This window comes from Cherax quadricarinatus, chromosome 18 (assembly GCF_038502225.1).
Source record: "Cherax quadricarinatus isolate ZL_2023a chromosome 18, ASM3850222v1, whole genome shotgun sequence".
NCBI lineage: Eukaryota > Metazoa > Arthropoda > Malacostraca > Decapoda > Parastacidae > Cherax > Cherax quadricarinatus.
Window position 1 is genome coordinate 20,550,419 of NC_091309.1, and position 23,689 is coordinate 20,574,107.

Consider the following 23,689-nt stretch of genomic DNA (forward strand, 5'->3'; position numbering starts at 1 on the left):
CAAGGTGTGATGTAGGGAGGTCAAGGTGTGATGTAGGGAGGTCAAGGTGTGATGTAGGGAGGTCAAGGTGTGATGTAGGGAGGTCAAGGTGTGATGTAGGGAGGTCAAGGTGTGATGTAGGCACGTTCTCTTTATTTGTTTTATTATATATTAACTTCTCAAGAAAGAATAAAAACCGCATTTTATTTTATATTATTATTTTTACTAATTGACAAAAAAACGTTAAACCCATTTGAGTAAATCAGATATACACTACATATACACCGAGAAGTGTATTTCTCTCAGCGTATATATGTTGGGAGTTTACTGTAGTTCCTAGAACGACCCCCTACCCCTCCTTCCTTCCACTACAGAGTTATATACCCTCCAAGTCATCCTATTTTGCTCCATCTTCTTTAAATGACTGAACCACCTTAATATCCCCTCCTCAAGGTGTAATATAGGCAGGTCAAGGTATAATGTAGGCAGGTCAAGGTGTTTTGAAGACAGGTCAATGTGTGATGTAGGCAGGTCAAGGTGTGATGGAGGCAGGTCAAGGTGTGATGAAAGCAGGTCAAGGTGTGATGAAGGCAGGTCAAGGTGTGAAGAAAGCAGGTCAAGGTGTGATGTAGGCAGGTCAAGGTGTGATGAAGGCAGGTCAAGGTGTGGTGTAAGCAGGTCAAGGTGTGATGTAGGCAGGTCAAGGTGTGATGTAGGCAGGTCAAGGTGTGATGTAGGCAGGTCAAGGTGTGATGTAGGCAGATCATGGTTTTAGGGATGAAAGACAGTACTGTGACTGGCATCATTCACAAGCCACAAACTGAAAATGAACACAAGACGACGTTTCCTGCATCCTGGATCATTAATGTCCCCCACATGTTATTATTTTTTAATTAATTTATGGGAAAGTGATAACCTCTTAATTAATAATTATTATTTAAGGGTCATCAAATCCGCATTTAACCCAGATTTTTAACCGCCATGTAAATTATAATCCCAACAGCTGAAGATTAAGCTCTCAGTAGATATACGATGATAAATACACTTAAAAAGTATATAACCTGCGTGTCCAATCTTATAGACGAAGATTAATGCCATGGAAAACATGTGCCTCGCCCCTACATATACTCGGTGTGGTACTGGTCATCATACCAAACCTAAGCTGGGTATAAACGCATGTAATACCAGGTAAGTCCTTATTTTAGGCGTTTCACTCAAGTTATGCTTGAGCCTAACATCGTCTAAAAGGCTTGCTTGGTGTTAAGTGTCTTTACCTTCATTTGTCTTCTTGTTGCTCCAGTCACCACACAAGTTAATTCTAAGCCGAGAAAAATGTGAATCATGCAGCTAATTATTATTATTACATTTATGGGGAGCGCTAAAGCCGTAGAGGTCATACAGGGCCTGGTGGAACGGAAGGCATTCAGACTCGACTCAGGGAGATGGAGCATAGGTCTAATTCCTTAGATTAAGATCCCCTTTACCAGCATCAAGGAAACCCCCTTGAGGGATCAGGCAGAAAAAATACGAATTGTTTCACTAGCGTCACTGGTCTTCCTTTCAAGGGAAGCGCCTTGGTACTGGTGAAGGTCTCTTGATCTAAGGAATTGGAGATACCCGCCTCTTCCTTGGATAAAATCTACCTCCTAGTCATCAAGAGCTGTGTGGCTCCTACGGGCTTAGCACTTTCTTATTAATATAATAATGACAGTCATGTATTCATTATTGTTGCGAGAGTCGATGTGTACATCTACTGATGCTGATTAGAAAAATACTGTGTAATGTACGCGAGTCCATTTATTATACAAGAAAGTTGTAATGCTCCTACCACTGGCATTTTGTGGGATTCAGTGTTGCCTGATCTTTCTAGGAGCCGTTAGGTTATATTTAATTCAGGCGACAGATACCTAAAGTGGAGAGAGTTAGATGGCCAGTAAACAAGCTGCCAGGTGTCAGTCTCCAAAGATAATGAATAGAGAGGGGTATATTGGAAGTGGTAAAGATACCCAGTGAGCTAGTGAACGGCTAGTGTAAGAGATCGTGACATAAATAGACAGTGAAATACGATGAGACAATAGCAGATAATTAGGTCTGCACCACGGCGAGGCTGTATGAAAAGTTACTCTGATTTGTTACTGCAGTGTGCAAAACCTTTTGTAAGTAAACTATTCTGTCACTGCAGCATTTAACCGGAACACACTCTACTGTGTTATATTATTATATAGCCACCAAGAAGCGCTAAACCACTGTGGGTCATTCGGCACTGAGCGTCTACGTTATAATATATAGAAGGATACAAAGGACTGTAGATTGGAGACAAGGATATAAACTGTTCAGAAGATTAATACTTCCCTAATATAATGAGAGCTCAAATTGAGGTCAATGAAAGCTACTGTCAGCAGCTGAGCACTGGGTCATGATCCAGGTGCCCGGCCTAAACAATACTCAGGAAGTGTCATTCTTAGAGTACTAATGAAATGCTATGAGCAAATTTTAGTATTCGAAAGTTGGATGTATTTCATTCTTCACTTCCTTAATTTGACACGAAAAATTTTAATTGGCCCCTTCAATGATGGTGATGGAACTGGAGCTACCCTCACCTTCCTTGGATCAAACCTTATTATTAAGCATTCCTAAGACGCTGTATGACCAATACAGGTTTAGCACCTCCCAATGAATACAATAATATAAATTTGCTTTTAAGTTAATCACAATAAGCAAAAGGAAACAATCATGCAATAGGCTCATCCTATTTTGCTTGTAATCTCTCAAGGTCAGCAGCTGACACACAGTCTTGCCCACATCTTCAAATCTCAGTTCTCACCTGCTTTAGTCCCCCTTTTATGCTGACTCTGTTCTTAACCTAAGTTTTACACTCTCAGTTCAGTTAAATTAATTTACTTGGCAAAAATTTTGAAGATAAATACAACCAAGTCGTATTTCACATCTAGATTATACTTCTATCTAGGTAGATTATAATACTAGTGTGTAGGTAGATTATAATACTAGTGTGCAGGTAGATTATAATACTAGTGTGTAGGTAAATTATAATACTAGTGTGTAGGTAAATTATAATCCTAGTGTGTAGGTAAATTATAATACTAGTATTGGTAACGGTCTCATTTCCCACACTGAGGGACCAGGGTTCGATCCCCAGATGAGTGGAAAGTTTGGGTATCTTTCCTTACACCAGCTACCCCTATTCACCTAGCAGGAGTAGGCACCTGGGTGTTAGCCTACTAGTATGGGTCGCATCCTGGGGGAAGAGAATTAAGGAACCGCCAGTGGAGATAACTCAGATAGTCTAATGACATCGCTTTATTGGGTATTGGACTGGGTTACTAGTTGTGGAAAATACTGTATATATTTTCCGGAAATACGGTAATTTATAGGTAAATAGATGCCCTATATTGTATTTTTAAAAGAAGTATGTTATCGAAAAAAAAGAAGAGACACTCGCCATCTTGGTTTTGAATTTTGTATTAGAAACGTTGGTGAATGGGAAAGAATTTTTCGTGCTCTAGAGGTTAAAATTGTGCTGACACCTCTCAAATAGGAGGCGAAATTGGTGGATGTGCATTCCTGCATAACTTGAGATATCAGACTACTGGACAAGACAGCTCCAGGAACCTCAGATAAGCTCTCTAGATTTGTGTATAATTCTGGCCAGCATTATTTTCATAGATTTAGTTAGAGTGAGGTTTTCTGAGTATGATACACATTAATCTCCAGTCAAATTGGTGAGTGATATTAAGATATATTTTCCTTCTGTTATGTAATTGTGTATATATATAACCATTTATTATTTTTAATATACAGTCCACAAAATTTATATATTTACCAGTATTCCTGGTTATACATATTTCATTGGTAATTAATAGGTCCAGAGCAACTTGTGGATATGACAGTGGTAGGTATCGAAGGGGGACATTTTTGCGACCTAGGTGTCCCAAATTCCTACTTGTCTAACTGATAAATAATAATTATCTATGTTCATTTGCTGTTATGTACATAATTATACATACAGATAAATGCAATTTTCCACACTAGTTCTCCAGATTAAATTTCGAACAAAACCTTCGTCTTCCTCAGCTTAAATTTTTAAAGAAATGTTTCAGTTGTAACGTGCACTTTTTTTTTCCTTTTTACAGTGTTACCGGTGACCGCCTTAGTAAAATGATAATAAACTATACCACGGGTGGGGTTAGAACCCGCGATCAGCGAGTCTCTGATCGCGGGTTCTATCCCCACCCGTAGTATAGTTTGTTTGCCATCGTGTCATTACGATTTCGTAAGTCAACTTAAAATGATTATCACTGGAGTGAGTGTTGAGACAGTGAAGGTGGGAATATAACAGCAGGAAAAACAGTTTCAGGTAAGATGATGCTGAAGGTCGAGCAGAACGCTCCGGGTCCTGAGTCTTGCCCTACACCACCAATGTTTCCATATTGGGGACACTTACAGAAGAACTGTCTTCACAATGTTATAGATAACATCAGGATGTTTGTTACGAAATTGCAGGAGGTCACTTTTTTTTGACAAAAAACGGGTCTGTAACAGAAGATAAAATATGTATATTTCAAGGCTACAAAACCGTGTTATTCATTTGGTGTATTTTTTAGCAAAGATCATACATTATTATTCACAAGAACATATTTAATAGTATATACAAAAATTTTCTTTGGAATATGAATGGAAAGGTTAAATAATGAGGTAAATATACAAATACCCATATTGATAACGACATAGTAAAAGTCAATCTTTACTTATGTATTTTGAACATAAACATCAACGCCAGACGATAAAAAATGAGAAGCGGCGAGACTCAGGAAGATGCAGTGACCAACCTCGGGAGAGGTTATAAAAGGAGCGCCAGCCAGGCTGATGTCAGTTACCACCATGACAGGTTATAGGAAGGACGTAGTGCTGTTGTGTGTTGTGGTGTTTGTGTATGGTTCACTTCCTAACACTTGTGCTGCTATCTTCTCCTCTAGAGGTGTCGAGGTGAGAGTGCATACCAAACCTTTATTATAGACTGTGTTTCGTTCTGGGTAGATCGTTGTCAAGTTGTGACGATAAAGCTCTACACAGAACTAAATGTTGCCTTTAATAAAGACTTGCTCTGTATCTGTATTCTGTATCTTTCATACTTGTGGACAATACTTGCCAAACTACAGTGTGCGGCTATGAATTTCTCTGGCTTGCTGGTGAAGGGAATGTCGGTTTAGCGATGTACTTCTACTTGTGAATCTTATGATACATTAGAACCAAAACTTTTTTTTATATAATATAATCATATTTAAAGGTTAGGAGTGCTTCATTGACTTATTTTGTTCACTCTTAAAATTTCCCACCACAAAAAAGAGTAATTGCTTTCAGGTCGAGCATCAGTTTGGTTAAGAAATGGAAAGATGCTGGATTAACGAAATCGTAAAAAGAATTGTGAGTTTTAGGATCACTTGCCATGGGTTTAAGCCCTTCCCGTTCCGTGATTTGGAAAGATGTTTTATCGTTGAGCATTTTATTGATCAGTAAATAAATAAAAACAATAATTTAAATGAATATAGAATTTAGTTTAACATCTTTTTGAAGCTATTTTGGATCGTTGATATACTCACCTGAGAGCCCTGCTGGTGGGACGGGGTGAGGGGTGATACTTCCTGGCTGCCACCTGCTATTCCCACCAGAATAAAGGTTGTCTTGATGCTGGTGAAGGGCTCTTCCTCCAAGGAATTTGAGCTACCCTCTTTTCGGATCAAACCTAATTACCTGTTCTCCATCATTCTCGGTGGTACTTTCACTACACTCCTATCCCCCCCTCACGTTGTGCCATCCTCACTCCCCCTTATTATACTACATGATGCCACCCTCATTGCCCCTCATCATATTCAGTGGCACCACTACCATTCCTCACCATAATGCCACTGCTGCCATTTCTCACCATAATGCCACCCCTACCATTCCTCACCATAATGCCACCCCTACCATTCCTCACCATAATGCCACCCTCCTCTTCATCATACTCAGTGCCATACTTCATCTCATGCCCAAGATCTTAATCTCCAATAAATCATCGATCGCAGTGAATGCAGTGTTAAATAAATCACTTCACATTTATAACGTGAAATAATTGTTTATAAAATATATCACCAGGATGGGAGAGGAGGAATAAAAAAAAGTGGGTGGGAGAGAGAGGGTACTTAATTGCTTGTGTATTAGTAAAGAGTCAGGTCTTCTCAAGCGAAAGGGGAACCTGGAGAGAGAAATGCAATAAGGCGAAAGCTTTCGTAACATTCTCTATAATCTGGAAAAAATTATATTCTTGGATATTGGCATTTTGATAGTGATTTACTTAGATTCCTTTTACTGTAGGGGAATATAATTATATATAAATATAGTTACAGGATTAATATCAACAGACATAAGTGAGCCATTGATGGTTACTGTAATATGTAAAGGAAATCTCTCATCTTTAGTAAAAGTCCAAGGGATGGCTCCGCTGATTCAGGTCTGTCCTGACCTGTGCAAGAGATTTCAACAAAATCTTGTTGTTACGTCAATTTCTTAACGCTTCCAGTTTTTATCAGATGCTATTTTTCTTTATTTTAAATTAAGTTAACTTAGGTTTAAGTCAAATTACATACACTTGTGAAAAGCAAATTACAAAATAACGGCTTCAATACGTATGGCAATGAGGTGGCTCTGGAAAATAGGCAACGCTGAATTGTGAACGTTTGTCCCTCTTTGTACTCAATCCACCCGGATGTAAACGTTTGATTTCTGAACGATTTTAGGTAAATTTCTCGTTATAAGTTATTTAGGTTGGATTGTGTCTATCGGCAAAATTTAGCCATTTCTAAAATTCCAAAACGCCAACAGATGCAATAATTAATAAAGTCGATAGAAACGTTTGAAGTGCGAACGAACCGCCCAGCGAAGCAGTCAAATACACATTTTTTTCATTTCAGTCTCACAGTCACATATTTGACGTTCTTAGCCAGAGTGACGTTCTGACGTTCATTAGGAGGATGGATAGACTGCTTATCACAGCCCATCTTCCTGGTGCGAGAATGGGCTGCTGTGTATTCCTATGACCTACCGACTTAACCTATTGTGATAGTGAACGTCATGTCACATCACGAACGGTCACCTATGTACTCGCCTATATACGGTCAAGTCTTACCTCCTGACCCCACTCCTCAGTCTGCCGCTTGTCAGATTCACTCCAAACCTCATGGGCCCTGTCGCACCTGCTCTTAAAGCTATGTATGGGGCCTGCCTCCACCACTTCATCGAGATTATTCCACTTCCCTACCATTCTGAGACTGAAGAAATACTTTCTGACATTCCTGTGGCTTTAACTTCCAGCTGCGTCTCTTGAATACCTATTTTCACAACCCGTTTCAAGGGTTGTGATCCTTCATCAACCGTTTCAGAGGTTATGATCCTTCAGCAACCGTTTCAAGGGTTATGATCCTTCAGCATCCGTTCCAAGGGTTGCAATTCTTCAGCACTCGTTCCATGGGTTATGATCCTTCAGCACCCGTTTCAGAGGTTATGATCCTTCAGCAATCGTTTCAAGGGTTGTGATCCTTCAGCAACCCTTTCAAGGGTTGTGATCCTTCAGCAACCCTTTCAAGGGTTGTGATCCTTTAGCAACGCTTCCAAAGGTTGTGATCCTGTAGCAGCCGTTTCAAGGGTTGTTTGTGATCTTTCAGTAACCGTTGCAAGGGTTGTGATCCTTCAGCAACTGTTTCAAGGCTTTGGGATCCTTCAGCAACTGTTTCAAGGGTTGGGATCCTTCAGCAACTGTTTCAAGGGTTGGGATCCTTTGGCAACCTTTTCAATGAAAGGGTTGCTTCTCTGAAACCGGTCTCCCAACACCATACACTTTCAGCTAGGAATGAGTCTCGTCTTCTGCCTTCGGCCAAGGTTTGGCCTGTTCACTCACGGCCAAGGCTTTCTGCCCCTTCAGTCTGTAGAGCTAGCTCGTCCCATTCTCCATAATGAAGGAACAAGGAACTCTTGTATTAATCCATCCCTTACATTCCATCTCAAGTGGACTAAAGCTTCCTGTTGTTACCTCATTAGGGCCCCTCCCTACCTCACCAGAGCTCTTCACCTTATTTAAAGCTGCCGTAGCTGATGAACCTTTGATGAGATACTTGACCATATCTTCATTGCCCTACTGGACTATCCCAGCTCAGGCTGACAGATTTCAACACGACTGATGTACCCCATCGTTTGTGGTGGAATATGACAGAAACAACCAGCTTTGCTCTCGATGTGTAATAATATAAAAGGGTAACAGCATCCCGCTGATGTATTCAGTTTTACTAAAAGAAGCTCTGCACACCCATGAGCCCACCTCATCCCATCAGAACCTCTCGTCTCGGCAGAGGCAGGCAGAGTCCATCAGCCCCATCAGAACTTTTCCTCAACCTATCAGAAGCAAGGAGGACCAATCCTCAGCCATGGACCAGGCCACATAACTGAACTCAGGGCCAGAGTCAACATGCAGCGTTAAAAAAAAAAAACAGTAGGAAGAACGTCCTCCCGTGCGCAGTGCGTCAAGGTCACCCGTCTTGACGCAGCTCTTAGCATGGTGTTAGTGGGTCCGTTGACGCGATGCTGGTGGATCCGTTGATACTATGCTGGTGAATCTGTTGACGCGGTGCTGGTGGGTCCGTTGACACGTTGCTGGTAAGTGTTGACGCGGTGTTGGTGGGTCCGTTGACACGGTGCTGTTGAATCCGTTGACACGATGCTGGTGAGTCCGTTGACGCGGTGCTGGTGAGTCCATTGACGCGGTGCTGGTGAGTCCGTTTACATGATGCTGGCGAGTCCGTTGACGAGATGCTGGTGAGTTCATTGACGTCGTGCTGGTGGGTCCGTTGACACGGTGCTGGTGAGTCCGTTGACGCTGTGATGGTGAGTCCGTTGATGCGGTGGTGCTAGTGGGCTCACTAAAGTTGTAGTGGGTCTATTGCGGTGATGGTGGGATCATGAGCAGAGATGGGTTCACTGAGGCGGTGGACACAACCTCCGAGTTGAGTATCTACTGTGGCTGAGGTAATTAGGTTTGATACAGGGAAGGAGCTCATAGCGTGAGATGTTGGAGTGTGAGGCGCGGGTGAGAGGGTGAAGCGCAGCTCAGTATTGGTGAAGCTGTAGGTGATGGGTGAGGAAGTCAAGTTAGGCAGGATATGGTTAGGTGCCGCAATACTGGGCCAAGGTGAGTCAGGCGGGATCAGGTGAAGAAGATTGTGTTGCAGGCAACCCCTCAGGAAAGTGCTATCGTACTGTCTTACGAGGATGAAACGGAAGTCTGTTAAAATGTTTTGCCACTTAGCAAGACCGCTGATTTTTTTTTTATCATGAACGAGTCAGGTGGCATGTAAATTTAGTCTTAAAAACTTCTACTTACATGCAGTACAATTGACAATTGCCTTTTTAGGTATCTCCGATGGGAGGGACTTTAAGAGGTTACCTGATTTTGTTCTTTCTTGAAATTTTTACTGCAGTCAGAATGATAACAAATTCCCACTCTCGACAGCATACTCTACCAATATTCAAAAGTCTAAAACTGCTCACCGTTAAGGACATCCATACTTATTCATGTGCCTACTACATACATAGAACACTACACTCAAACATAAACCCTCCACTCAAACTTCTCATCACCCTTAACAGGACACACGACCACAACACAAGACACAGATCTCTTTTTGATGTACTCCGTGTCCATATCTCACTGTGTAAAAACTCTTTGCACATAAAGGGCCCCAAATTTTGGAATTCATTACCAGTAAATACTAGAGTAACCAGGTCTGAACACCAATTTAAGGCTCTTCTCAAAAACCACCTAATCACCCTAAACTAAATACTCAATACTCAGTATTTAACTTTACCAAAAATCTCCCAATTACCTAAATCTTAAAACTTCAAATCTAGACGCCCAAAGTTCATACATTATTAATACTACATTGTAGTATAAATACCTACCCAAAACAATACTGCCTTACACCCAATTGTAGCATTCTCATACTGTAAACTACTTTCAACAACTCACAATGTTATATTCCCATAATACAATTTCAGTATTCATTATTGAAACTATTGTAGAGTAAAATTACTGTCTGCTACAAACAAAAAAGATGTACAACTTAAACTATGATCAATTTCTTTAGTATTAAGTAAGTCTGCCCATAATGCCTAGGCATGATAGTGGCTCTATTTGCACTGCAACTCATTATTGTAATTTCATAATCTTGCAAAGAAATAAAATTTGTTTGTTTTTGTTTATTTCTCTCATAACTCGAGAACGCCTCATCCAATCGGTTTCAAGTTTTTAGCACTTGTGCACGGTAACGAGGACCAGATTCTTGGAAGTTTTGTCATGTTCATATGCACAATAGCCAAAGTTGTTGAACCCATGCCTAGTATCCTGGAATGACTCGGATAACTTCCATAACTCTCAGTGGCGTAGGCTATATGATCCCTACGGGTTTAGTGCTTTCCCCCGATTAAAATATATCAATTGGGACCGGCAACAGCCTTCAGTGTTGACGCATCGTATGAAATGGACGGAACGTTTAATGAGTTTAGGCTGTGTAGTGACAAATTTTGTTGGGTTATGTGCAATAACTGGAAAATGCATCTGGTCAAATTTAACCTTTTAGTGCTGCTGTGTTTTCCTTAGAGAAAAGAATTCTTTTGATGTTCGGTTGTGTAGGTTATCATACACCAGTTTTGTTAAAAAGTTTTTTTTCTGTGAATTAACTGAATACTCTTGTGATCAGAAATTAGTTAGAGTGTTTGACTTTATTTGGTTATCTTAAGATAAATCGACTTAATATTCTTTTATGCGCCTGTAACATCTGTGTGCCCTAAGACCATTGTTAAAAATTTGTATAATATGTACACTAAGTTTACATGAAACTTACATAATTAATTACTATCCTTACTCTATTAAAAGCTATTCAGTTTTAGATAAAAGTTTGGATTGATTTTGGCCTGCGTTGGTCCCCTTTTTTTTTTTTTTTTTTTTTTTTTTTTTTTTTTTTTTTTTTTTTTTTTTTTTTTAGGTAATAGGAAAAATTGAAATACTGCTTATGATGCCATGATTTCTGAGTGTCGCATCTGATTAACCTCAAAGCTTCCATGCTCATAACTTGAAAATGTAACTTCTGAGCGGCTTCAAATTTAATGTGCTAATGTATGTTACGATATTGGTCTCTGTTCTCCTTGAAAAGTTTGAATTAGATTTGGGCTGCGTCTTAATTTACTATTTTTGTTTGAGAAATTTGAATATTTGTTTCCATATGATTTGTGAATGCCTTTTCTGATTACCTTCTGATCTTCAGTGCTAATATTTTACTGCATTATCAACTTATGCTGCACTCTGCACTGTTCCAGTCGCGTGCATTGAGGCACAGGCAACTAGGGTTAGGGAATGCAGGGATACCTTTCTCGGATCGCACGGTGACCGGAATACATTTAGTTTTCATCTGTTTCATAATCGTTCTTATCCATGTAATATTTCCTGTCTAGTTTAGGAGGCCTAGTCCGCGACCACGCAACAGGCGCAGTGATCCCCAGAGCCTTTCACAGATATAAGTGGCTCAGGTGACGCCAGGTGGGCTCAAATTAGAAAGGGTAAAGAAAATTAGCAGTACAGGAGTGTGCCGGCTAACAGTACCAGTAAAAAGAAACTCATACAGCTTAAGTCATTTATAGTGCTTTCACGTGACTCCATTAATCGGAATTCGGCCGCAGATTGCTAATGAGTGAGAATTTTAGCAGAACTGGTTATTGTGGGCCGCAGGTTTCTAATAAATGAGAGTTTTAACAGAGTGAGTTGGATCAATGCGACACGTCTCGTTTTTAAAGTATTCTTCCTACACGAATTCGCTACTATAATTTTGAGTTGGAGTGCTCACCAGTGGCATTTTTCACTGCTCTTGCCCCTCAAGTATTTACCTGGACCTGGAGAGAGTTCCGGGGGCCAACGCCCCCGCGGCCCGGTCTGTGACCAGGCCTCCTGGTGGATCAGAGCCTTAGAAGACAGTGAAGGCTTTTGATCCAAAGATCGGATCAAACCTGACTTCCTCCAATTTTCCAGCAGCTTTTTGACCCTCATGGGTTTAACACTTCTTGATAAATATAATAATAATAAATCTTCGGCTTTTTGCCTATTCCTCTGAAACCTTCACATCAATGCCTTACGTTTTTCAACCACTCATTAATATTAACATAAATTGTCATTCATTTCTGTGAAAATTGTCTTTAACTGGTGTTGAGATGTACTTTTCTGAAAGGGAAAAACTGATGAGAATAATGCTAGTTTGGATCCTGTGATGATTATATTTTGAATAAAAAAAAAGTTCATCTGTGGTGAATCTGATACATGTGATTTTTGTCCTACTGGAGCATTTATATTTCCTTCAGTTTTCTGCATATGAAGGTAGATAAGTACTTTTATGGAGCAACTTGCAGTGTGAACAGACTAACTGATGTAGTGGCCAGGTTTAGGCTTGGTTACAAGTGCTTCGGGTAGTTTGGGAGACACAGATGATGATTAAGCCAAATGCAAAATGTGGTCAGCCCTATGGTTACTATATTAAACACTGTGTGCTTAATTGTCCACTTACTGAGGATTAAAGAGATAGTATAATAACCTTTGTGACGTGTCAAGATATCTTATTCATGAAAATAAGATACCAAATTTCCATAATATGCTTGGGGCCTAGTTCCTAAGCCTTTTGTGTATCTATATTCTCTTTCGCTACCGTCCACAGGATGGATATGGGGTGCACAATAAATTAGCCACTTCGGTAGCAGAATCTAATCTAAAAATCTGCATATGAACTCAGCATAAATTAAATGCGTGTGTACATATTTTTTGTATTTATAGCTTGTACTAGTCAGTGGATCCTTTCATCAAAAAACCTGCACTTGTTTAACTTATAAGTGCCATAGTTATTTCCTTACACACTTGTCTACACTGAAGTGCATCTGCCATTTTTCCAACCACAATTTTAGTTTTCTTATTGCCCACATCGGAAACTATTTGGACGGCCTATTTTAGTGTCATCGGTAAACTTTCTCATGTTGCTATTTATTCCCTCATCATTGTCGTTTATGTGACTAGTTAATGGCCCAAGTCGGACCGAAACGTCGCCATAGGTTTGAGTCTCCTACGTTTATGTAGATTGTGAACATAGGTCCCAACACTGGCCACTGTGGCACACCGCTCGTATTGGGTCCCCATTCCGATTTCTTCTCTCTGTTGTCTGCCGGTGAGAAATCATCCTTGTTTATTTGTTACGAACCCAGTTACACTAATACCTGGAGTTTACCTGGAGAGAGTTTCGGGGGTCAACGCCCCCGCGGCCCGGTCTGTGACCAGGCCTCCTGGTGGATCAGCGCCTGATCAACCAGGCTGTTGCTGCTGGCTGCACGCAAACCAACGTACGAGCCACAGCCCGGCTGATCAGGAACTGACTTTAGGTGCTTGTCCAGTGCCAGCTTGAAGACTGCCAGGGGTCTGTTGGTAATCCCCCTTATGTGTGCTGGGAGGCAGTTGAACAGTCTCGGGCCCCTGACACTTATTGTATGGTCTCTTAACGTGCTAGTGACACCCCTGCTTTTCATTGGGGGGATGGTGCATCGTCTGCCAAGTCTTTTGCTTTCGTAGTGAGTGATTTTCGTGTGCAAGTTCGGTACTAGTCCCTCTAGGATTTTCCAGGTGTATATAATCATGTATCTCTCCCTCCTGCGTTCCAGGGAATACAGGTTTAGGAACCTCAAGCGCTCCCAGTAATTGAGGTGTTTTATCTCCGTTATGCGCGCCGTGAAAGTTCTCTGTACATTTTCTAGGTCGGCAATTTCACCTGCCTTGAAAGGTGCTGTTAGAGTGCAGCAATATTCCAGCCTAGATAGAACAAGTGACCTGAAGAGTGTCATCATGGGCTTGGCCTCCCTAGTTTTGAAGGTTCTCATTATCCATCCTGTCATTTTTCTAGCAGATGCGATTGATACAATGTTATGGTCCTTGAAGGTGAGATCCTCCGACATAATCACTCCCAGGTCTTTGACGTTGGTGTTTCGCCCTATTTTGTGGCCAGAATTTGTTTTGTACTCTGATGAAGATTTAATTTCCTCATGTTTACCATATCTGAGTAATTGAAATTTCTCATCGTTGAACTTCATATTGTTTTCTGCAGCCCACTGAAAGATTTGGTTGATGTCCGCCTGGAGCCTTGCAGTGTCTGCAATGGAAGACACTGTCATGCAGATTCGGGTGTCATCTGCAAAGGAAGACACGGTGCTGTGGCTGACATCCTTGTCTATGTCGGATATGAGGATGAGGAACAAGATGGGAGCTAGTACTGTGCCTTGTGGAACAGAGCTTTTCACCGTAGCTGCCTCGGACTTTACTCTGTTGACGACTACTCTCTGTGTTCTGTTAGTGAGGAAATTATAGATCCATCGACCGACTTTTCCTGTTATTCCTTTAGCACGCATTTTGTGCGCAATTACGCCATGGTCACACTTGTCGAAGGCTTTTGCAAAGTCTGTATATATTACATCTGCATTCTTTTTGTCTTCTAGTGCATTTAGGACCTTGTAGTGATCCAATAGTTGAGACAGACAGGAGCGACCTGTTCTAAACCCATGTTGCCCTGGGTTGTGTAACTGATGGGTTTCTAGATGGGTGGTGATCTTGCTTCTTAGGACCCTTTCAAAGATTTTTATGATATGGGATGTTAGTGCTATTGGTCTGTAGTTCTTTGCTGTTGCTTTACTGCCCCCTTTGTGGAGTGGGGCTATGTCTGTTGTTTTTAGTAACTGTGGGACGACCCCCATGTCCATGCTCCCTCTCCATAGGATGGAAAAGGCTCGTGATAGGGGCTTCTTGCAGTTCTTGATGAACACAGAGTATATGTCCAAACTTTCGTAACTTAGAAATCCTCTGATGTACATGGACGTAGTGAAGAAAAAATAAAAATAATAATTCAGTGTGGATATTTCGTGACCATTTAATATCAACCTTCGCCATTTATTAACCATAACTTTCGTATTTCGCATTTCCTGCATATCAGTACTATCTTGGTACTTTGAGTTTTTTCAACTTTTCTGAAGTTTTAATCAGTTTTTTTCATAATCTGATAATGATACGTTTACTTTCTGGTATCACCAATATGGTCGCTTGTCTTGATAATAGCCAAGCATGACGTAGGTGAAAATACCAACTGATTCTTGTCTGCTGCGGTTTATAGCTTCCCCGTAATAATAATAATAGCAGTACCAAAAGTACTAATAATAATAATAACCACAGAATAGACTAGTACTAATAGAAATAAGAGTAGCAAACATAGATTGTACGTTCAAAAGATTATTTTATATAGTTCTGTGTAGAGGTGAAAAATCATCCTACTACCTGAAATATTGTTTTTCGTGCAGTTGCCAAAATTTCTAGCTGAATGCGGCAGTATTATAAGGTTGATTTTTCTGGAGATACTTCACTTTGGTTATGTTTTTGATAAGATGATCCTGATTGTTGATAGTTTTCTTAGGTAAAGTATGTAGTTAATATATCTATGAAAAATGTTGCAGTACTTCCCGATCATTAGTCTCGGGCGCTGCCTAATGATCATCGTAGCAGTTCTCTTATAGAACAGTGTTCACGAGTCATACCTTGAATACATCTAGTTTCATATTGCAAAACACGCAAGCAAGCAAGCACACACGCTACTAGCACCATTTCACTATTTAAACCACCACACTGTGAGAAGAGCTGTGAATCGACCCATGAAACCACATATGGTGACTAAAAAAATTAGTACACATACACAAACACACCAAGTATGTCACTAATTCGTATCAACCGTATCAACTTAGCAACATAAGCAAAACTAGCTACACAAGAGCTGCTTAACAAATATCCATTAACAGCGAAACTGGCGCTGAAACTAAGGGAACTGGACTATAAGGAGAAAATTATGGAACTTAACCTAAAAACACCATTAGAGGATGGCCAGAGAGCATATGATCATGACGTACAAAATACTCAGAGGATTAAATGTTTGAGATGCGAAGGGAAGAAGCCAAGTATATAAATAACAGCTAAAGACAGAGATATGCCCCAGTACCTGACCAGCCGGGCTGTGGTTCGTACGTTGAATTGCGTGCGGCCGGCAGTAACAGCCTGGTTGATCAGGCCCTGATCCACCTCGAGGCCTAGTCATGGACTGGGCCGCGGTATTGACCACCTGAACACCCTCCAGGTAGATAACCACGTTAGAAAATACTTGTTTTAGTCTCAGGGTGATGAGTGGAAGAAACTAGAAGAATGGTGGAAGTGAATAGCATACAGTGTCCAGAGAATGCTCAGGCTCTGAAGGTCAGAAATCAGTACAGCAAGTCGATCATAGTTAAAAAGCGGGGCCAAGAGCTGTGAATCGATCCCTACTAACAAAATTAGGCGAGTACATGTTCGCTCTCTTGTGTCCTTGGCGCCAGCTCCGGGTTTTCGGGGAAAATCTGTGGGGAATTAAAGCAAAGCAATCGGTGGCAGGACACAGCTTGCTGGATCATTGATAAATGTGTATAAACAAGGATCTCTGGGTGCGTTAGTGATAGGAGCAGACGTACGGTATCACCCACCGTAGGCAGTGTGGGGAAGAGCGATACGGATAAGATAGAATCCAGATAATATGGCTTAAGACTGTGATTCTCAACTAGGGGTAAATATACCCCCTTGGGGGTATCAAATTACATGGCAAGGGGTAAATATTTGATGTACCTGATAACTGAATAATAATTCAATTAAATTTTTCTGACCTTGTTTTTTTGTCCCTTTATGATGCCGATAATTTTTTTGTATGGAAGTAAAGGAGTAAACGTAGAAATACATCAAGCCGAGGGGGTTAATGATGGAGGAAAAGTTGAGAATTCTTAGCTTAAGTAGATTAAACAGAGGAACGCGGTGTTTTATCTTTACTGGGAAGGATGAGTTGTGGGTTGCAGTACACCTGGGACATCTCACCAACGAAACCAACTGAGCCTCAGCATCATGTGGGCAGTGAAAATGTGTAAATTCTAGTATATTGTTTCAGCTGGTGTTTTAGAAGTTTCAATATAGTAAGGAGTAAAAATAAGGGAAAAAATATTGGTGTATACCACAAGTAATTCCACACCTCTAGAACCACCACACTAATTACCACTACTAGCACTATTTACCACTAGCACTATTTCTCCACTTCCTGAGCGCCAGTACGGCAAAGACCAATACAAACATCAATCGCACTCACTGACACTGTCAATACCATTCACACTGTCACCATCAACGCCAATTTCAACACGTCTCTACCACCAACACCAGTCCACCACCTCTCCCACCACAGATTCCACTACTAACTGTTACGAGACCTGCACCACCAGTTCCAACATTTACACCGGTTTTAACACCATTGCAGCTTTCACCCAGCTTTCATCATTATGACCACCAATCCCATCATCACCCTTTTTACCACTTCTGTAACTACGACATATAAACACTAACACTACATTCACCACCACAGCCATCACTTCAGCTATCTCGACCCACCCTCACTACTTCCACTATCACCACTCCTACCACTGATACTTCCACCACCACTACTCATCACCTCTGTCACCACTACTTGAACACATCCACGAGCAACACAAGCAGTTCTGTCACCATCACCACTTAGACACTACCGTCAATACCTCCACAATAGACAGACTAAGATGCACTCCAGAACCATCACCAGTTACAACTACCATCATCATAGTCTAAATAAACTACCTTACAAACACATTACAACTTCCACCACCAACACCACGTCTGATATAACCACCAGTTTTTCACTCCTAACACCGCTACTTCCCACCATCAGCGCCTCTTACATTACTGACAACAGCAACACTAGAAACACTGAAACTTTCACCCAGCCACCTGCACAACCACCTCCATCACCCCAGTATTTCTACTCTCATCACTCCTGCCAAAACTAACAGTTACACGTGACAACACAAACACTAATACTTCCATGTCCACTACAGCTACTCGAAGCCACCTACATCACCACTACCACCAGTACCACTTTCGGTGCTGCCACCACTACCACTTTTTTCAGCACTATTTCTGGTTTCATCATCATTACTACATCCAATACCATCATTGTTACTTCCACTACCTTCATTACCGCTTCCACTACCACCATTACCACTTTCACTACAGCTTACATCAGCGCATCCACCGTTAATAACCAACAACCACAAGAATCAATCTGTTACAACCATCAACAACCACACTAACCCAGTCTGCCACAACCATACTAACCCAGTCTTCCACAACCACCAACGAGCACAAAACCAGCTTGTCACAACCACCACAGTATATAAGCTGTCATGCAAACATATTCTCAGGGAAATAGTTAAACAGGGAATGGGAAAAGAGGGAGAGACTAATGCAACAAGACTTACTGGCTGATGAGAAAGATAGAGAGAGAGAGAGAGGGTGGTGAAGGGGGATTTAGGAATGAGAGGGTAAAGATTATTTGCACGAAGATCATAGCTCGTAAAAATTAATGAACAGAACGTGCAGCTTGAGACACGCCGGGGACAGTACCCTGGGAACAAGACACTTGTGCAAGTGTTGCACAAGTGTCATATTCATCAAGTTGTCGACAATGTTTACCAGTAATAATAAGGTAGCCAGGAGGCTTTACGAAAATTGATAGAGGAGATGGAGACTAGGATAAAAGGCGCAAGAACACAGAATAGAAAAAATCGTAGAAATTCGGAAAGGGGTTATTCGAAAAAAGAGATAGAAGGAGATAAAACCAAAGAGGAAAGATGCAAATAAAAGGAGAATTAAGCATAGAAAACGAGGTAATTACGGTAATAAGGTAGGAAGTGAAAAGGGGCAAACAGAAATGTAGAAAGGTAGATCAGAGACAAGAGATGAAGGAAACAGAGAAATAGAGGAAACAAGTGTTTGAAATATTTTTTAGACATTATACAATACCATGAAAAAATACGAAAAATGACAATTCAAGAAAAGGGAGCTCCGAGAGACAGCTATTATAGTAACCGAATTAAATTAAGGGCAAAAATCTGAGACGAAAGAAAGAAGGAATAAGGAAGAAGAAACAATTGCAGATATGATGGTCGAGATGGGAGCAAATGAACGATGTAATTTCATACCTTGAGAATAATCTTATTTATTCCTGTCTGGAAAACAGGAATAAATATTATTATTCAGAATATGATTTGGTAAAAATTATAATTTTATTTATATATGAAGATGTAGTATATGGCCATGCACCTTAAATATATATTATATACATAAATGCGTCTACCGATAAGCATGTACCTTTGTTTACTGAACTACTTTTATTCATAATGAAGATTAATGAGTATTGATTGGGGACATTCCCTGGATGGGGATGTTCCCATGGTAGAGATGTTCCCAGCTCCCTCAAGGGACAACAAAGGCGGGGACCAAAAATACTGGCTTGTTCCTGCAAACCGCCGGATGTACCGGCCGGATGTACTAGGCTCATCTATAGGCTTATATATGAAAATGATTTGACTAGACTGGAAGGAGTGGGCGTCAACATTTGCAGATAAATAATAATAGCATTACAATAACAAAAGCAATTAATGGAAAATAGAATGTAATTTTACCATTACACATAAAGAGATAAGTCATACATAATCCTCATAGATCTTGTGTGATCATGTACACGACCTATAGTGACTAGAGTGCTCTGACAAGCTTTCACTAGACCCGTAGTCAACAAATGAGCAACGTATATGATGTTAGTAAGACGTAAGTACAAAAACTGATGAGAGGACTGCGGGGAATACCCGGGTGGCCAGCATTACTAACCAGTTCCTCATGGTAAGATGAAGCTGCAGATCTTTCCTGAGAACACAATTTGCCTGTCTTTCCTCCATTCTCTAAATTTGTTTACTCTCGCTGAGGGTAAAACATAAGCAGTTAATTGTGCTCATCCTCGTAAAAACAAGTCATCTAACATATAAAGAGTAACGAGACTATAAATACAGCAATTCTGAACGACGAGTCAACAGTTGTTGCTCGTCATGTTGGATTAAAACCCTTACCTTGATGGGCGTGGATCATAATCTTCATCTGGCGCCACAACAATACACCAGCACAGCGCACTTCCCTCTTGTTTGGCAGGATGACTGGAAAAAAAAATATTGAAATGTCTTTGGTTTCCTGCATAGTTCCACCGCCTGTGGATTGACGAAAATAATATATGACAAATGTAAGAATAAGGTCAGAGAATGCGTAGCGTATTGGCTTTCATTGTGAGAGTTGTCGCCATAAACGGGTACCTGGGGGTTTAGTGCCCAAGTTAACACCCTAAAGATGATTCTCTTATTGCTTCTGCCAACTAAGTGACGCCTTAATGATGAAACCATTGCCAGCGCCCAGTGTGTGTGTGTGTGTGTGTGGATGAATACACGTGAGTGATTTATTTATAAATAATAAGTGGACAAATTTTTAAACGACTCGTACTCAAAGGGTTCTATCATGAGACCAAGTGGTTCAGATTTGGCAGCACCAGACCAACATAAGTGGTACAGTGACCTAGATCAAGGTCAAAATTTAAGGTCACATAATACTGCAGAGTTCTGCCATGTTTATTTCTGCGTCTTTATTTACGTGTTTCCTTGCGTTTTGACTGTTAGACGCTTCTATATATTGTTACTAATATTCTTGGATTCCCTTCAGATTTTTTTTTTTTTTGTGGTCGACACAGAACACCATTTATATCTTGTGTCAGATGAAACTTAGTGATCGTCGAGGTAACAGCATTGCTTAAGAATGACAAGGGCATTTTTTTTTTCTAAAACCTTTGAACCCGGGAATTTTAAGATTTAAAAAAAAAAAAAAATCTCGCCGACACTGGTTACAGTTCAGTCACAGCAATTAAGAAATGTAACTTAATATAAATTATTATGTACGGACTCATATATGAATGTTTCCATTGAATATTTCTTTGGAGAGAATTATAACCTCTTGTGCCTGACAAAGATCTGTTAGCCAAGGTCAACCAGCGTGAAATTATTGTTATTAGTTTTTATGTCAGGAAAAAATAAGCAACAGAACTGTCAAGCTTATAGATTATGCAGAACAATTCAGGTCTTCATATAGAATTGTTGCTATTACGCTAGAAACAATAATAATGCTAAAATTGAGGAATCGTCGCCATAGATTTTTTTTTTTGTAAAATACTAAAAAACTAGGAAATAGGAGATTAAAATTTCCGTATAAGCTAGTAATATTTTTTTTTTACACAGGGTTTGACAAGGTTAAGGATCCCTAGTTTTATTGACAAGCTATTTACAGGTTAAGGATTCCTAACTTTATTGACAAGCTAAGGGCTGTTACCTACATCAGCTCATTTGAAAGCATTTTTATTGTTATGAGACATACAAGTAGGGAACAGGATGAAGTTGGAGCCATCTGTGGGCCAGCATTTTCATTTGATCAACTGACGTTATCTTGTTGACATCATTATGCTGTACGAATGTGTTCCATACTTGAGTCATCCTGATATATATTTCAGTGTTTAAAGACTTCATTTGGAAGTCCCACAGTAATGTGTCTGCTAATTGTGAATTGACAATGGCGTCAACGATTCCGTGAGGTCGACAGTTAAGTAATTAATGTTTTCTGTATGGACAGTGATAACTGTTGGGTGTAGGTCGAGCCATAACACCCCAGAACCCTTAATGCTTAGTCCACGTCGGTGGTCACATGTAGTCGCTGCCGGGGGGTCACCGCCCCCCCGGCTTGATCCCAGACCAGCTATGCAAGTAATTTCTTCCTGGCTTTCGTTTTTTCTTCGATTATGACTTTCAATTATGACTATTTATTAAGCTTCACATGCCCATGTAAAAAAATCAGAGCTGCATAGTTTTTTTTTTTTACGAATTTCCAACAAATAGTTTTGGGTGATATTTTTTTTGGTAATAATTACCAACAACTACTCGGTGAAATCCTGTCATTATTTTACAAATTTCTGTACTCAAGGGAGGGGGAGGGGGGTTGGAAGCTATCTGGTTGGAAGGGCGGTTACGAGACTTATTTTGAAGATAAGATAAGATTTCGTTCGGATTTTTAACCCCGGAGGGTTAGTCACCCAGTATAGCCCAAGGAAGTCAGTGCGTCATCGAGGACTATCTAACTTATTTCCATTGGGGTCCTCAATCTTGTCCCCCAGGATGCGACCCGCACCAGTCGACTAACACCCAGGTACCTATTTGCTGCTAGGTGAACAGGACAATAGGTGTAAGGAAACGTGTGGGAATGTTTTCTCCCGTCGGGAATCGAACCCGGGCCCTCCGTGTGTGAAGCGGGAGCTTTAGTCACTAGGCAACCGGACCACCTTGAAGCAGCGTTATTTTTACTGTTGTTATTGGGGGGCTTTGGAGAAGCTGAGAGAATTTTGGGGAAGTTTAAGGGGCACATTAGTTCCCCTGTCTTCTAATGTTATTTTTCCCCTATAATCTACATTGTCCTTAATTACTATCGCATTTGTTTGTCTCCTTTCGTAAGGTGAAGTTTAGAATCTTTCCTTAATTCCTGTGTTGCAAAGGTCTGATTATAGGGGAAAAATAACATGATATTAGGAGACAGGGAAACTGACGTGCCTCTTAAGTTAGCCTTCCAAACCTTCCCTCGGTGCCGCCACTGCTTCCAAGTAGCGCCAACGAGGTAATTTAGAATATATTATCTAATAAAATAGATGGGTAATAAGCTGTTCCAGTAATTTCTCAGAAAGAATAATGGGATATATTACATATGGCTACACTTGGTCTCGTCATTGTCATTCATCAGTGTGTCAGCGGGCCACCACATGACGACGCCAGTAGTTACCACTTGAAGCAATTAAGTTTACAACGTTTTGTCTTGATACTGCCACTCTCTCCTTGTTTAAATTATTTGTTCTTATAATGTTCCTCTTCTTTCTTTGTCCTAGACCCGTGTGTTGTTACACAAGTTTGTTTTTTCTCGGTCTGAATATCATCCTATTCCCATGAATATAATAATGGTCGACGAAATGTATGTAACATTTAAATCCAAAAGTGTGTATGAAAATTGACTGTTCTGTTTGCCACCAAGAAAGGTTAACCAAAGAAGGAAAAAGATTAACGATCCTACGGTCATCAGCTGTCTTGCTAGAAGGCAGGACAGACACGGATCTCTTTGAAAACAGTTTCCTGATCATGAAAAGCTAATCTTAGGTGTGATTTACATTATTATTATTATAATCAAGGGGGAAGCGCTAAACCCGTAGGATTATACAGCGCCCAGGGGAGGGGGGGATGTGGAAGGCATTCAGGCTTAATTCGGGGAACTGGAGCACAGATCCAATTCCCTAAATCAAGAGCCCCTCACCAACATCAAGGAACCTTCCATGAGGGGGGTGTGATTTACAGACATACAAACCTAAACAGCGACCACAGTAAGCTTCTGTGGGAAGAAATTGGTACGGCATCTAGACATGAAAATGCAATTTGAATTAATGGGAGTTTTTTAACTTTACCCAAATTGATTGGAGCCATTTGACAGGAAATCTAAGACTAGCGACTTCTTAGAAATAGTTCAAGACTTCTTGTACCACTTTATGTTAGA

At 40.5% G+C, this 23,689-nt stretch overlaps 1 protein-coding gene across 1 annotated transcript in view; it reads left to right on the plus strand.

The window, feature by feature from the left end:
• The first annotated feature begins 4,855 nt into the window (after positions 1–4,855).
• LOC128689434 (angiotensin-converting enzyme) overlaps positions 4,856–23,689 on the plus strand; it is an 87,793-nt gene continuing 68,959 nt past the window's right edge. The window contains exon 1 of the mRNA XM_053777738.2: positions 4,856–4,983. Within this exon, the coding sequence (XP_053633713.1) occupies positions 4,864–4,983 (120 nt within the window). The 5' untranslated portion in view covers positions 4,856–4,863. The remainder of the gene's footprint in view (positions 4,984–23,689) is intronic.